At 37.0% G+C, this 15,934-nt stretch overlaps 1 protein-coding gene across 2 annotated transcripts in view; it reads right to left on the reverse strand.

Moving 5' to 3' along the window:
- Nucleotides 1-5,776: 5,776 nt before the first annotated feature.
- The window catches only part of SH3YL1 (SH3 and SYLF domain containing 1), a 52,549-nt gene continuing 42,391 nt past the window's right edge, over nucleotides 5,777-15,934 (reverse strand). For both annotated transcript variants that reach the window (XM_050315371.1, XM_050315368.1), the window contains exon 10: nucleotides 5,777-6,091. In XM_050315371.1, the coding sequence (XP_050171328.1) occupies nucleotides 5,892-6,091 (200 nt within the window). In that variant the 3' untranslated portion in view covers nucleotides 5,777-5,891. The remainder of the gene's footprint in view (nucleotides 6,092-15,934) is intronic.

The following is a 15,934-nucleotide window of genomic DNA, read 5'->3' on the forward strand; positions in this document are numbered from 1 at the left end:
AGTAATCAAAAATGTCTCCCAAGCAGCTGGAACTATCAATCTGTGACAATACTTTTCTATCCAGGTGCTTTATTTATTTTCCTCAATAGCATTATCTAAATTGATTGTGAGGCATAAACTTATATGCAGTTGGCATGAAAATCAGAGTCTAAAATTTTTTAAAACCCTCAGAGAAAAGGATTTGACTAGCATTTCCCTTTGGAAAATAAACTTAAATGTCTGAAAGTATAAAATGTATTGCAAATATTGTGAAAATACAGTGTTCAGAAACTCAGAATTCTAATAATGTTTGATGAGAGACAACATATCTGGTTTGACAAAATAAGAATTTTCATTTAGAAGACTGCTGTGAAAATTTAGGCTGCGAAAGCCAGTCACCTAGTCTTTTTTCTTTTTTTCCCTCCACAACTAACTATGTGGAACAACGATTAGCTTGCTCAGATGTTTAGAGGGAGGCCACAGGAAGGTTTAATCATCCTGGACACTGTCAAACATAGTCCACGAGTGTTCAGCAAGTCAGACAGTAATAGGCCACACATAGCACAGGAACAGCACAAGACTGAACAAGAATACACAGATGGGAAAGGAGAAATGCCTCAAAATGTCTTAAACATTATTTTTATTATTAAAAATTATTTTTACTATGATTATAATTTTTGTGACTGGAATTAATTGTATTCAAGCAGTTCTTGGAAACACTCCATACACTTAACACGCCCTTCAGGCTCATATTACCACTACAGACAATGTCCTCAGGTTTGACAAGCAAGCAGCTCCTTGTTCTTCAGCTTCCATGACAGATCTTCCATGTACAGTTAGCTCCTCTAAGCACTCCCCAACTTGGCTTCTCTGCCTGTAACAGAGACTCCAGTATAAAACAAATTCTCAAGCTGAAGGCTAGAAATATGCATAAGCATGTTAGAAGTATTTGCCTCTTGAAGAATGTTAAATAACTTTGCCAGGTAAAAGGGCTCAAGAACTGTTGAAGGGAACTGCAAAGTGGTGCTACATAAAAGCTTTATCAAGGTTGATGCAAAGGCTCATCTTAGTGATGCAGATGGCAGAATTCCTCTGCAGTCGAAAAGTATCACAATTTTTATTTTTACTGTTAAAAAAAGATTTATGTTAAGAATTACAGGATGGATCGCTGATATAGAAGAAGTGTATATCAATCTAGTGTAAGGATTAGCATGCATTAGTTCATACATTCCTCACATTTAAGGAACTATTTGCACTTCATTTTAAATGAAATTAACTAAAAATCTTTTCCAAAGAATGAAGTTTTTTATTTATTTTTCTTACATTAGTTATGGCATGAGAAAAGCCCAAAAGGTTTTCTTTGCAGTATTTCTAATTCAATTAAGAGCAAGAACCAATTAAAAACTCAAATGGTTTCCCATGAACTTTTAGACTGAAGCGTTGGATAAATTTAGATTCCCAATAAAACCTAATTTAATTTCAAAATGTTCTGGCCAAGTTTTTTAGAAATAGATGCTTATAGGTAGGATGCTATGTCTATATTTTTAGGCAACACAGAAGAAGGATCTACATTTCAGAAGTTCTGTGCATCGAAGTACCCAAAAATAAATCAACACAAGCGGCTGAAGTTCAGTTTCCTTCAGATCAGACAATTCTTTTAAAGATCTATTGCAAATGTGGACAACTCTTTTTGTCTTCCTTATGATCCTATAGGCATAGGCTATGTATAGAATTGATAGAAATGTACAAAACATAGATTTAAGTCTCTAAATTTTGAGTAAATTTGTAAAAATCTTGCTTAAACATTTGTACACACATAATTAAAGCTACTGTAGAAATTTATTGATCTTTTAATGGAGAAATGCAGCCATTTTTCAGGGAGATGTCAGTACTCAATCAGGAATTTCTGTCTGCCATCCTACTCCTGGCTTACTAAGGCCAGCAGAACAGAACATCACTGAGAAAGACATTCAGTCAGATTGGGCTTGTCCTTATCCAAACACGGACCCAAAATAACAATCCAGTGTGTGTGGTTGTACACACACACAAGAAAAGTGAAATAAAACAGTTAATCAAGAAAGACTGGTCTGAGAAGTTTTTGTGAAAGACTCAATAAACAGTAATGTTTGGCCTGATATGAGAAGAGACAGTGAGATTACATGTGTACTTGTTGCTGAAGACATGGAGATACAAGCCATCAGGGAACTTTACACCTGCACCTAACAGAAATATTTTTTGGTCAGCAATGGTCTGCAAGGAAAAAAAAGAATGAAGGTAAAAATTTTGCAGTTACACCTATTAGCAACTTTAAAAATTATAAGTTAACAGTAAATCACTAGTAAATTAACAGATTTTTTTTTTTAAGATATCATAAAGAATAGAATCTGAACACTGTCTAATTATGGTTTTGGACATGTATTTAAAGTATTGCAAACAAACATAAAGGGAAAAAATTATGTAAGCTGCCAAAGACCTATTAGGAATGACAGAACCACAGAATGGGCCACGTTGAAAGGGACCACAGTGGGTCATCTGGTCCAACTTCCGTGCTCAAGCAGGGTCATCCTAGAGCACACTGCACAGGATTGCATCCAGGTGGTTCTTGAATATCTCCAGTGAGGGAGACTCTATTAAATTCAAAATTTTAAGGTCAAGCCATAAGATTTCCTCAAAGAAAGAATTCTACTGTGACTATTTAGGGTGATGAAACACTTCATGTTAATATGAATTATGATTAAGTTGCCTGATGATGTTGAACACAGAACACTCAGTCCCAACTACGACCTTTCAGGAATCACCTTGCTCAAAATGAGGCCCATGAAGGCTGACAGGAAACTGAGCTGTCATATATAACATATAATCACAAAATAAGTATGTAAAGTACTTGTATTATATATACAGAAAATACTGTTGTCTGATTAGCTGTTGAACCTGCTCAACACCACAGCAGAAGTACTTCACCTGCAGCCTTTGTACCTTTTATTAAGTATCCCCTTGAGGGAATCCCATGGCTCCATAACTCATTTTTTCTTTTCTAGAACAGATTCCTACTGTTTTGGTGCTACAGACATCTATTCTTCCAACCCCCACTAAAAGCTGGATGCTAGACACCTCATAACTGGTCAACAAACACACTAAATACTTTGCACCAGAGGCAGCATCTTCTTCAATATTGTCTCCTTCTTCTGCATCCGGTTCAGGCATCCAGTAGCGAATGACCATATGCATGGATTTTCTGTGATGGAAAACCTCTCTTACCAGAACACGTGTCTCACAGATGACTCTGCGTATCTCTAGGTTTTTGTTCCTAGACCCACTGCAGAGAACCTGAGATACCACCACCTGTTCTTTAGAGATCTTAGTTTATCAAAATGTGCAGGCTGCCTTTTACTGTAAAGTGCTTTTGCTGTAAAAACACCTTTGGAATTAAGCCTAAGCCCACTGATGTGAGCTGATCCAGCCTGTGTCAACGACATTTGGAATTGGGCAGTAGAGTTCTGTAGTGCTCCAAAAAAGGTTTGGTTTGACAACCAATGGCTTTTCTTGCATTAGGCTAATTTGCTGAATCTTCTCTCTCCTATATGATATTTAAACAAAGTAAGATGTATTCCAGTTATGAGATAGCTTCCCTTTTAATATTTCCCCCTCAAAATGCAGCTTGGATTTAGTAATTAATCAGTGATATCCTGCAGAGTCTACAGACTATCATGAACACTTAGACAACCCACATATTTCTCCAAACTAAAGCAATCCAAGAAACTGAATTTACATAAACAATAAAAAGATTTTTCTGTGCAAGTTCATAAATTCTGACAGTTCATGGAAGAAGACACTTGAGATGAGTTAAGAAGCTTTAACAACTCTACACAAAGGCAAGTACTGGCTCAAAAAGCAATCAGCATTCTGGAAATGACTAATGAAGTATTACAGCACAATTCTGATAGTGGATGCTTTGGCTTACACTGCATAGCTAAAGAGCAGCAACACGGTATCATAAATGCAGGAGTCATTCTTTGTGAATATGTGACATATCCAGCTTCTGAACATTATGAATCCTGTTCACTGAGTCTTGAGAGTGGATTATTTAGTGTTTTCTGGATTAAGAAGCAATAGATTCAGTCTGTCAAAGATAGGTAAGCACAGAACCTGCTTTCTCACTTCAAACTGGCAGATGCTACAACAGTCCTTCTAAAGGTATATATTAACACTTCCACTGCAGCTACATAAAGGTTATATAACACATTCCCACTGGTTGGAAAATATTTTCTAAAAAAATATCTGCAAGTAGCATGGATTTGTTTGGTGGTTGTATCTGTGTGAAGACAGATCACACACATCTGTCTGGTCTATGAGGAAAAGTCTATGAAGGATTTTCATTGAAAGGTAGTAAACACATTTGACCATATTTCAATCTCTAGTGTCTCATTTTAAGATTGTTTATCAAACATGTGTGGCCCAGTCTGAAAGAAATCCAGAATTTTTTGCCAATGAGTAGAATAGAATGATTTCCTAATCATGCTAAGTCTTCATCTACACCAGGCTTAGCCTTGCAATTCAGATGAGATAACTTGAGGCTAAAGATTATCTGATAGATTGGTGGATCATAACAGCAGATCAACCGTAACTTGGTTGCTGGAAAGATCACACATACTAATTTTCTGATACTCATAGCACTGCTAGAAGAAACAAGGATTTAACAAAATACATTTTCAAGTGGGGAAAAGCTGAAACTGAAGGAGCATAATTATAATTTTGTCATTAACTCCATATAAGAAGCAAATTCAGCATATTCAGCATTGAGATGGAAACTAAACTCGTTCTCAGAAGCTCCAAGTCTCATTCTCACCTCTGCTCTGATTTGTCACATCAACTTTAAAGTTGTGTCTGTAAAATGAAGCTGACTTACAAATATACTCAAAATTAAGCTGCAATCTGGGAATGACAGTGCTATACATTACTATTACATATATCCTACAGAAATACCTTCCCTTACTTACTTATACTTTACCTTATAAATTTGCTCTATTTACTCTGCAATTTACTCAATGTTGTTCTTTCCTTAAAGATTAAACATTATAAAAGTCTTAAATGGGAAGAAGCAGGAAGAATTCAAGCTTACTTATGTACCACGTAGAAATTTCTCTATCCTGTCTTCCATCTATCTGTGGAACAAGTTCCTACAGGAATCAAGGATAAGCCTACATATATTCTGAGGGATTATTCATGCATTATATTAAAAAAAAACCTTTCAGAAGTGCTTAAATTCTTCAAAGATGAGGGCAATATAAGACAAACTATCAGAGAAACTGAACTGCTTAACTGTTAGAGTTGTTTAAAAAAAGGTCTTTGTACGCCTAACAACGATAAACATTAGAGACCAGACCTAAAGTAGTTATTAAGAAAAACTGTAATATCTACACTGATTTTTAAAAACAAGTATAAAGGCAATTTCATCTGCCATACCTGTAAAAAAAATCAGTATTTAGTAAAAGTAAGGAACTCCAACTCAGAGAAGGTTTGAAGTAAATTTGAGCATATTTATTAAAGAAAGAGACCATAAATTATATTTTAATAAAAATCAGCATTTTTTTTCCAGTATGTCTAGTTCTAAATTGTTTACAGTTTTTTCTTTCATGTAAAAAATAAATCCATAGAGCAAGACAGAACTGAAACTGGACACAAATTGAATTACTTTTTATATGGCAACTTGCTCAAAAATAAAACTGTCACCAATTGATTATCACTTACTGTTTTTTTAAGAAATAAGTTTATGGGAAAGTTATGATCATTCAATACATTTCATTTTTTTTGTTAGAATAGATTGAGAATCTCATTTTAATAAAATCTGAAAAGTTAAAATATATTTTTCAGTGTGAATATATTACTGCCTCAACTTTTTTTGCTGTACAAATTTAGTTGTTACTTATGGCAACATAATTGGCTGGAAAGATGCCAGTTTGTCCTCCTATTCTTCCTTCCCACCAATCAAACTGGGAATTTGTTTTAGTTGTGACTGTGATTTTGTCTCCAGCTTTGAATGTCAAATCACCTGGCTGTTGTCCTTCAAATGAATAAAGTGCTGTCACTTCTACTGGATCACTACAAGAGTTATCTGAAATGAAAGAAATTAAATAAGAAGAAAATTACTACAGGAAATTACGTGTCTGCACATACACTAAGTTCTTATATACAGTATACAAGAGTAGAAAGCAGTGACATAGACACCAAAATAATCTGAGCATATAAACCACTAATGAAAAAACCCTTCCATTTTCACTATATTCTTAAGTAAGTGAAATTTGAATTCCAACCTATTGGGACAATCTATTTAATAAAGTAGTACTCTATACAACATAAAGATCAGTCATTTTTTCTGTATGCCTCATACAGAGGAGGAAGAAAAGTGTGTTGAAGAAAGCGTGAGTGCTTGCTGAAGGATTGCTAATGGAACTCCTGTTCAGATTTTAGTTTCGGTATGTGTTGTGACAGTTTCTTCATAGGAAAACAGAGAATTTGATTTTTGACTCAAACCTCAAGATATAGGATGGCAAAATACAAAACATCTGCACCACTTTCTCTTCTCTTTCCATAGGGTTTGCAGTGCCTGGGATTTTGGTGTATCTTGCATGTTAAACAGGACACACAAAATGTGACAGTGGAAATAACTGATTACAGTTTGATGTATGGAAGTGACTTAGTTTGCACAGTGGTATTTTAGACTGCATATACAAATGGCATTTATTCTGTTTACACCAGTCTTTTACATGTCTCCTTCAGTCCTTAGCTGGTGTTGGAATCATGTCCTGAGTCTTCTGATCTAGTTTTAAAATCATCAAAATCTTGGATATTATTACCCAGCCTCAATTCCTGTTGAAAATTCTTAGCCAATATCTCAGTGTTTATTACTATTGAACTTTTAATCTAAGTGAGTATCTTCAATTTACTAATAATTCTGTTCTCTCTCAATTCCTTTAACTGTCTGAACTATACGAGGCAGTTGCATTTGTTTAACGTTGGTTTAGAACACAGTTAAATCTCTTGCATGAATGCATCTAGAAGTGAAAAACTGAAGGTGCAATGGAAGACTAGTTAAGAGGAAATAATGATGTTTACACAGTCAGGTGGAGAGATTTCAGGATGTACTGCTCATATGGATATGATGGCTGCACAAATGCTCAAGCATGAAAGATGAAAGGCTTTTAGCATTAGCTGCACCTGCTTGCTGTCAAAACTGTTGCAAAAGGGGAAATCCAAGCTCTTATTAGTCTACACATGGCAAGCACAGAGCTAGAAAGAACAGTGAGAGAAGCATTGATACATTTTTTTTGCAGTCTGTCTTCAACAACTGATACCCACAGATCTTTTCTTCTTATTGCTTTTATAATTTCAAAAGAAAAGGTAAAAATTCTTCTCCCCAAGGTTCACAAACACAAACAGCATCCAAAAGAGGACAGAGAAGAAAACTGGACTACAAAGGTATGCATAACCAGCACAGTTTCACCCCTGCCCCCAGCATCTGTCAATATATACGTTCATTCTACAGGTCAGTTCTTTCATGATCTGCATTTGTAGCAATCATCAAGGACTAATAAAAAATTATTTGGCTATGTACTGGGAGAGAGTTGGTTGCAGATAAGTCAAATGCTGTCCTTCTTGATCACACAACCTCTCCTGATATCTATATTCATGATCTAAAATCACACAACACTATTTCTTTTGATGTGCAAATGTTTATGAGGTCCATATCTTCACCAGTTACTCCTACCAAAAAAGGCGTTACAGCTTTTCTAAATAGCTCTTTTACTTTCACACTTGAAAGCCTGACAGCCTGCGTATTCAGCAATTACATGATATTCCTCCAAGAAATCAAACACTTGATGCAGTTGGGATGATACAATGTGCTCCTATGCAATGTGTGGTTTGAACCTAGATATTTTGATTGAGGAAATCATAGCCAAACCCACAGAAGTAAAAGACTGACTTTTTATTCCTAGTAATAATTAAAGAATAGTCAGAAAATACTGTGGCTCAGGACTCTTCAGGTGTTAAGGCATGAAAACAGTTATTATTCAGTTCATATAAAATGGAAGAGGGGGTGTGTTTCACCCCTCTGCCACATTCAGGCAGTTCACATGGGTAAAAGTGCATTTATATGTTATGATGAAGGTAACAAATTCCAATACTTTGAGTTCTTAAACATATGTGTTTCCATCACCTAAATGTTAAAATGTTCAAACTATGTATTTATAACTGCCCAAAATACATTAATAAACTTGGAAAAACTAGAAATTTGACTGAGCAGAAGAAGAGACCGAAAGTGCTAGAAGTGATGTGAGAGCTTCTTTTCATTACATTCTTTTCATTACGTGTCAAGACCACCATAATATGCTGGACTTAGCAATGGCAGCAACTAACAGTTACCTCCTTCATGGCTGAACTTGCATTAAGACTATAATTCCTTTTACACAAACTCCTGAGTATTCTGAAATTAGCTCAGTAAAAGTAGGAAGAAAAGTGAAGGGAAACTAGACACAAATTGAAGCATAAAAAGATGGAAAAAAAGTAGCATGTGTGAGATATTAAAGTGTAGGAGTGCATTCAACACACCACAACTGTTCCTCCAACTATTGTTTGCTCTGTCATATGAACAAGATTATTTTATATGTTTCTCTTCTCACTTTTTGTGCCTGTACATGTGTATCTTTCAAAACATACAGAAACATCAAAGCACTGCAGCTGAATATGAACATTCAGTTCTGTGTCCTTGCCCCATTTGCTACCTGCTGTCATTTAAAAGTGTTTTACAGCTTTATACCTGTCAGCTATTTCATAACCATTTCTACTTAATTTTCCCTAGCAGTTTTCTCCTGTACTATAGTTTCATTTTATTTTATTTCTCACAAAGATTCTAATTTCTGTGCTTAAATTTTGTAGTTTTGTAGCACAAAGCAGATTGAATGCATATTTATTACCTCCAGATTGCAGCATCCCATGCCTCATTATTTATATGGATCATCCAAACAAATAGGTACCTTAAATGAATGCACTGTTACAAAATCTATCATTGATTATAAGGGGAAGCTATTTCATGTTATCATTTCCCAACGTCAGGTGTACATAAAAGGGTTTTAAATAAAATTGTTTTATTCAACGTGAAGATTGCTCAATGCATATACAGAAAACACATTTGCAGCTCACACAAGATGGTGCTACAGTGCTACATACAGCATATGATACTGAAATCAAAGAGATTTATGAGTATGCACACTGCAATAAAAACAAGCTATACTGTGGAAAATCTGTAATTATTGGTATTTGAATACACACACCACACTTTCAAAAACACAGTGGTCAAAACAGAAATATAGAAATTTTGGTTGAAGATCAATTAGTGCAGCAGCTAGCACATATATATGCTTTAGTATACATGGGTAGGGCATATGCTTGACAACAAACTGCTCTGACTACAATATTCTTTTATTTTTATTCATCTTTACATAATGTAATGATTTCAAGTTTTTGCTAAGGACTACTGCTATGGATAAAAGACTTGGTGGGGTATAAATTAGAGTGAATTCACAGCCTCTTGAGTGTGCTGCAGTACCAGTCCCAGGGTGAACAAGAGCAACAAAACTATCTTTAATTAATGGCACATTTGCCACAGAACAAAAGCATTTTTAAAAAAGTTACAGATACACTGTCTACATTTCTATGAATCAGTTCAAGAGTGCCAGAGTCTTTGACTGTAAGGTCAACTGGCACAGACTGACCACACACATTCTAGCACAGCACTCACCATCCAGAGAGGAGAGCCACATTCAAACTGCCTACTGGTTTCTATCCTGGAGTAACAACTAAACCACATCTAGGAACTATTTGGAAAAGTGCAAGGTGAGAATAATGCCAAGGAGTTTTCTAACAACACAATCACATAGGTAAATGAGTTATAGTGCTTGGGCCCATGCCTTCACACTCTTTAATTTACCAGGAGATACAGTAACCACTACTTTCACATTCTAATGTGAACCTATAAAATACTAGTAAAGCTACAGGCTGTTTCGAAAACTGGTTTTCAGAGAAGAACAGACATTTTACATAACTTTGGCTTTATCTTCTTATACTTTCAAAACCCAAATCTGAGTTGGAACACAGAATAGTGGAGTCCAGCTGTGGGTCCCAAATTTAATTTTACTAGCATAGATGCATATATTCCCTAGCCACCAAATGCTTGACGCTGAACAGCTTGCAGAAGATATGCTGCTTTTGGCCATGGACACAGCCGTAAAACTGAAATAAATTTCATGTACTTGAGGTTAGTGGTGGGATTGCTAAGCATCCACTTTGCAAAATTTGCTAATTGTGAGTAATTTGAGAACTAGCATGATTTTGTGGTTCATGTGTGCACCTATGTCATAGTTTAATGCCAGCTGGCAACGAAGCACCACACAGCTCATTCCCTGCCCCCCCTCCAAATGTGGGATGCAGCAGAGAACTGGAAGGCTAAAACTCATGGACTCATGGGTTGAGATAAGAACAGTTAAATTGAACAGTTTAATTGAAATAAAATAATAATTTAATAAAAAATGTAATGAAAAGGAATATAACAAAAAGAGAGAAATAGAACCCAAGAAAAACAAGTGATGCAAACAAACAGCAATTGCTCACCATCAACCAAATGATGCTCAGCCTGTTCCCAGCAGTGAACCCCCAGGCAGCTCTCCCCCAAGCTTATATACTGAGCATGACATCATATGGTGTGGAATATCCCTTTGGCTAGTTGGGGTCAGCCATGTGTCCAGTTGTGTCCCCTCCCAACTTCTTGTGCACCCCTAGCCCCCTAGCACCATGAGAGGCTGAAAAGTCCTTGACTGAGGATAATCCCTACTCTGCAACACCTAAAACATCAGTATATCACCAACATTATTCTCATGTTAAATCCAAAACTCAAAACTGTACCAGCTACTAAGAGGAAAATTAACTCTATCCCAGACAAAACCAGGACAGACTAGGATAGCAACTATAAGTGAACTAACAAAATATTACTGCTGATTTTGGGTTCATCCACATAAATCATATTAAGAAGCTTGCAAAAAAGAGCCCTGCGACTCTGGTGGTTGTCACCACCCACGAGCCATCTGATCAGGGGTACTGATCACTGACAAGGTGTTCCTGTTGCTGACTGTCCATGTATTATGCACGTTCTGCTAAATACCTCCTTGGGTAAATGGACTGTGGGTCTGGTTTCTTTTGAAGTTGAAAGGTTATAACACTTTTTTTTATCGGAACACAACATATCCTATGAAAATGTGTCTGTGTAGATATACTGAATAGTGTCTCTATCTTACTCAAGATTTTTGTGCAACCTTTATAATGCATGGGTATAGTAACTGCTACTTAAAAATCAATCTGAATGAGCAACACATTTCACATTCTGACTTCTACTTTCTTTGTGCTTTTTAAAGTAGAGAGAAGTGACTGGAACTGCCACAAAATGTTACAAGTCAGATGAGTCTCCAGCATCAGAGATGACAGAAGTTGTATAGTGCTGGCATAAAAGCTCCTCCAAAAAGTGTCAACTTACAGAAAAGCTGTAATAGAATTCTCATTGTTTAAATGGAGACCTAGAAAACTAAGCAACCTCATGGACCCTGTTTGTGCAGAAGAAAGAGAAAACCAACAAACAGACCAAATGATGGAAAGCAACTAACGGATTAGGCAGATGCAAACAACTGTGCTTTTGAAAACAAACATATCAAGTATCAGAAAGGGATAGTATACTAGTACACTGCTCAGAGGCATTGAAAGGATCAGGTACTGCTCATAGGTTGAGGATGAGAGATGTAACTAGCAGTGAACAGACAAGTCTTAGTTTTTTACCCATTTTGGAACACTGGGCTTTTATTTGGAATGGATTAGTATTGAGTTTATAATCAGAGTTCAGGAAAGTAAGCCGAAGAACTAGGTAATTACTGGGCCCACTGCAAATCTCTGAGTAAAAAACGATAGTTGGTGCCAGCAAAAATGAAGACTTTATAGGAACTTTTAATGGTCACCCTTAGAAAATGGTCTGGACAACACCATCTGTTAAGATACGACTATGAGTAGCTATAAACACAAATACTGTGTGTTTATACATATATTGGTTATACTAAAATGCCTGGAAAGATGTTTCCCTAAATTAGCACATTGAAAAGGACGACTATTATCAGGCCTCAAATACCAGTGATGCCCAGTGACGGAGGCAATGAGCACATACTGAAACACGTGAGGTGCCGTCTGAACATCATGTTTGCTGAGCTTTAACAAGTAGTTATAATGAAGGGACTTATTTAACTGCTGGTCTAGTAAGGAGGGCAAGTATGTGTTGTGATGATACAACTGGGCTGAGAGTAGGAATTCAAATATATAATAAAAAGCTCTAGCAGTTCCCTGAGAAACTAGAATGGCTTCCCCTTTGTGTAAAAACAAATCAGTTTAGCCTAAGACTGATGGAGTGGCTGGGGTTACTGTTATGATTAAGGCAAGGACGAGAACTAAATAAAAAAAGTATCTGAAGAGAAAGATTCATTGGTGGACAAGCAACACCAGGAATGAAATGAGGCAGTAAATGGCAAGAGTAATTATCTTACAGATCTGTCTGCATTTGCTGTGTTCCTCAACTGATATAGCTAGATTTGAAAACTAAAAGATAACACTGGATCCTTCCAGGAGAAGTGAAGGAGAAAAGGAGAAAAGAGCAACAATTTTCTTACTGCCCATTGAGAGGCATACATGGTGGGATATTGGGATCCGAGTAAGGGATCCAGACTAGACCCATGCCGAGAAGTCAATCAAGAACTGTTCTCCCATGGGGAGGGACCTCCATAGGAAAACAGGGGTGAACTCTTAAACCATTATTCCCTGTAACCCTGTGGAAGAAGATCCATAGTAAGCAAGTGTCCCCTTGCAAGCCTATGGAAGGAGACCCTTCAGGACCTGAGTAACCCCCAGCCTTCGGTTTTAACCCAGGAGGGGGGTAGGCCCAGCCCTGGAGGCCAACACAGAATAAGAGAGAGATAAAGAAGTTCCAACTGCGACGAAAGTGCTGCAGAGTTACTAGAGAGAGAGAGAGAGCTGGAATTCTGAGAACAGAAAAGGACTGCTTCTCCTCCTTGGACTGATATAAAGGGAAGTGAAGGGGAGAAGCATCTTCTGTAAATACATAATACCTTTTACTTAAGTAGAATTATTGTAGATATAATTCTTTAGTTTTAGTTTATTAATAATAAATACTCATACTTTTTTTTAATTCAGTCTCTTTTTGTCTGCATAAACCTTCTCTCAACTGATAATAATTGTATGTGGGAATATAAAAGTAAATTGAGCCAGGACAAAACCACGACAGCTAGTTGGGGTCAGCCATGTGTCCAGTTGTGTCCCCTCCCAACTTCTTGTGCACCCCCAGCCCACTTGCTGATAGAGCACCATGAGAGGCTGAAAAGTCCTTGACTGAGGATAATCCCTACTCTGCAACACCTAAAACATCAGTATATTACCAACATTATTCTCATCTTAAATCCAAAACTCAAAACTGTACCAGCTACTAAGAGGAAAATTAACTCTACCCCAGACAAAACCAGGACAGACTACGATAGCAACTATAAGTGAACTAACATAAAATATTACTGCTGATTTTGGGTTCATCCATATAAATCATATTAAGAAGCTTGCAAAAAAGAGCCCTGAGACTCTGGTGGTTGTCACCACCCATGAGCCATCTGATCAGGGGTACTGATCACTGACAAGGTGTTCCTGTTGCTGACTGTCCATGTATTATGCACATTCTGCTAAATACCTCCTTGGGTAAATGGACTGTGGGTCTGGTTTCTTTTGAAGTTGAAAGGTAATAACATTTTTTTTTATCAGAATACAACATATCCTATGAAAATGTGTCTGTGTAGATATACCGAATAGTGTCTCTATCTTACTCAAGATTTTTGTGCAACCTTTATAATGCATGGGTATAGTAACTGCTACTTAAAAATCAATCTGAATGAGCAACACATTTCACATTCTGACTTCTACTTTCTTTGTGCTTTTTAAAGTAGAGAGAAGTGACTGGAACTGCCACAAAATGTTACAAGTCAGATGAGTCTCCAGCATCAGAGATGACAGAAGTTGTATAGTGCTGGCATAAAAGCTCCTCCAAAAAGTGTCAACTTAGAGAAAAGCTGTAATAGAATTCTCATTGTTTAAATGGAGACCTAGAAAACTAAGCAACCTCATGGACCCTGTTTGTGCAGAAGAAAGAGAAAACCAACAAACAGACCAAATGATGGAAAGCAACTAACGGATTAGGCAGATGCAAACAACTGTGCTTTTGAAAACAAACATATCAAGTATCAGAAAGGGTTAGTATACTAGTACACTGCTCAGAGGCATTGAAAGGATCAGGTACTGCTCATAGGTTGAGGATGAGAGATGTAACTAGCAGTGAACAGACAAGTCTTAGTTTTTTACCCATTATGGGACACTGGGCTTTTATTTGGAACGGATTAGTATTGAGTTTATAATCAGAGTTCAGGAAAGTAAGCCGAAGAACTAGGTAATTACTGGGCCCTCTGCAAATCTCTGAGTAAAAAATGATAGTTGGTGCCAGCAAAAATGAAGACTTTATAGGAAATTTTAATGGTCACCCTTAGAAAATGGTCTGGACAACACCATCTGTTAAGATACGACTATGAGTAGCTATAAACACAAATACTGTGTGTTTATACATATATTGGTTATACTAAAATGCCTGAAAGATGTTTGCCCTAAATTAGCACATTGAAAAGGACGACTATTATCAGGCCTCAAATACCAGTGATGCCCAGTGACGGAGGCAATGAGCACATACTGAAACACGTGAGGTGCCGTCTGAACATCATGTTTGCTGAGCTTTAACAAGTAGTTATAATGAAGGGACTTATTTAACTGCTGGTCTAGTAAGGAGGGCAAGTATGTGTTGTGATGATACAACTGGGCTGAGAGTAGGAATTCAAATATATAATAAAAAGCTCTAGCAGTTCCCTGAGAAACTAGAATGGCTTCCCCTTTGTGTAAAAACAAATCAGTTTAGCCTAAGACTGATGGAGTGGCTGGGGTTACTGTTATGATTAAGGCAAGGACGAGAACTAAATAAAAAAAGTATCTGAAGAGAAAGATTCATTGGTGGACAAGCAACACCAGGAATGAAATGAGGCAGTAAATGGCAAGAGTAATTATCTTACAGATCTGTCTGCATTTGCTGTGTTCCTCAACTGATATAGCTAGATTTGAAAACTAAAAGATAACACTGGATCCTTCCAGGAGAAGTGAAGGAGAAAAGGAGAAAAGAGCAACAATTTTCTTACTGCCCATTGAGAGGCATACAAGTTATTGCATTATAGTCAAAGCCAGCTTTAAGGGTGGAACTAGAATCTGAGCACAGAATCCAGACAGCAACAGTTATTCAGCTTCTGCACTCACTGTTACTAGAGGTCTGAACTGGTCCAGTTCTTTCAGTGATTACCCTGCCCTTCCTCCTTTATGTTGGCTTCAGTAAACCTTCAGATGAAGGGTGGATCTGTCAGGGAGTGCTTTTGGATCTGTGTGAGCTCAACAAGCCTTGAGGTTTATTGAGCTATATTTCAGGTAGGGTAGGGACTGCAGGCACCAGAGAGATACATTTTCTGCTGGATCCAGCATACTATGCAATAAAATGGGAAAGGCAAGAGGTGGGCAAAGAAAATGGCATGTAGTAAATTCTGAAGGCATCGGGGTAACTACTAATGACAGAGATAGCTTCTGAAGTAGCATTAGGCCTCGATCATGCCTAAATGCAGGTGGAGAAACAGCTTAAGTTTAACTTTGAAGTAGGTAGGTGAACTAAGTTATATCTGTAATGCTAAGAAGACTGAAATGAAAGCTGGATCTGTCAGGGAATGCTTTATGT

Source organism: Myiozetetes cayanensis, unplaced genomic scaffold (genome assembly GCF_022539395.1).
Source record: "Myiozetetes cayanensis isolate MyiCay16 unplaced genomic scaffold, myiCay2020 scf2-11, whole genome shotgun sequence".
Lineage (NCBI taxonomy): Eukaryota > Metazoa > Chordata > Aves > Passeriformes > Tyrannidae > Myiozetetes > Myiozetetes cayanensis.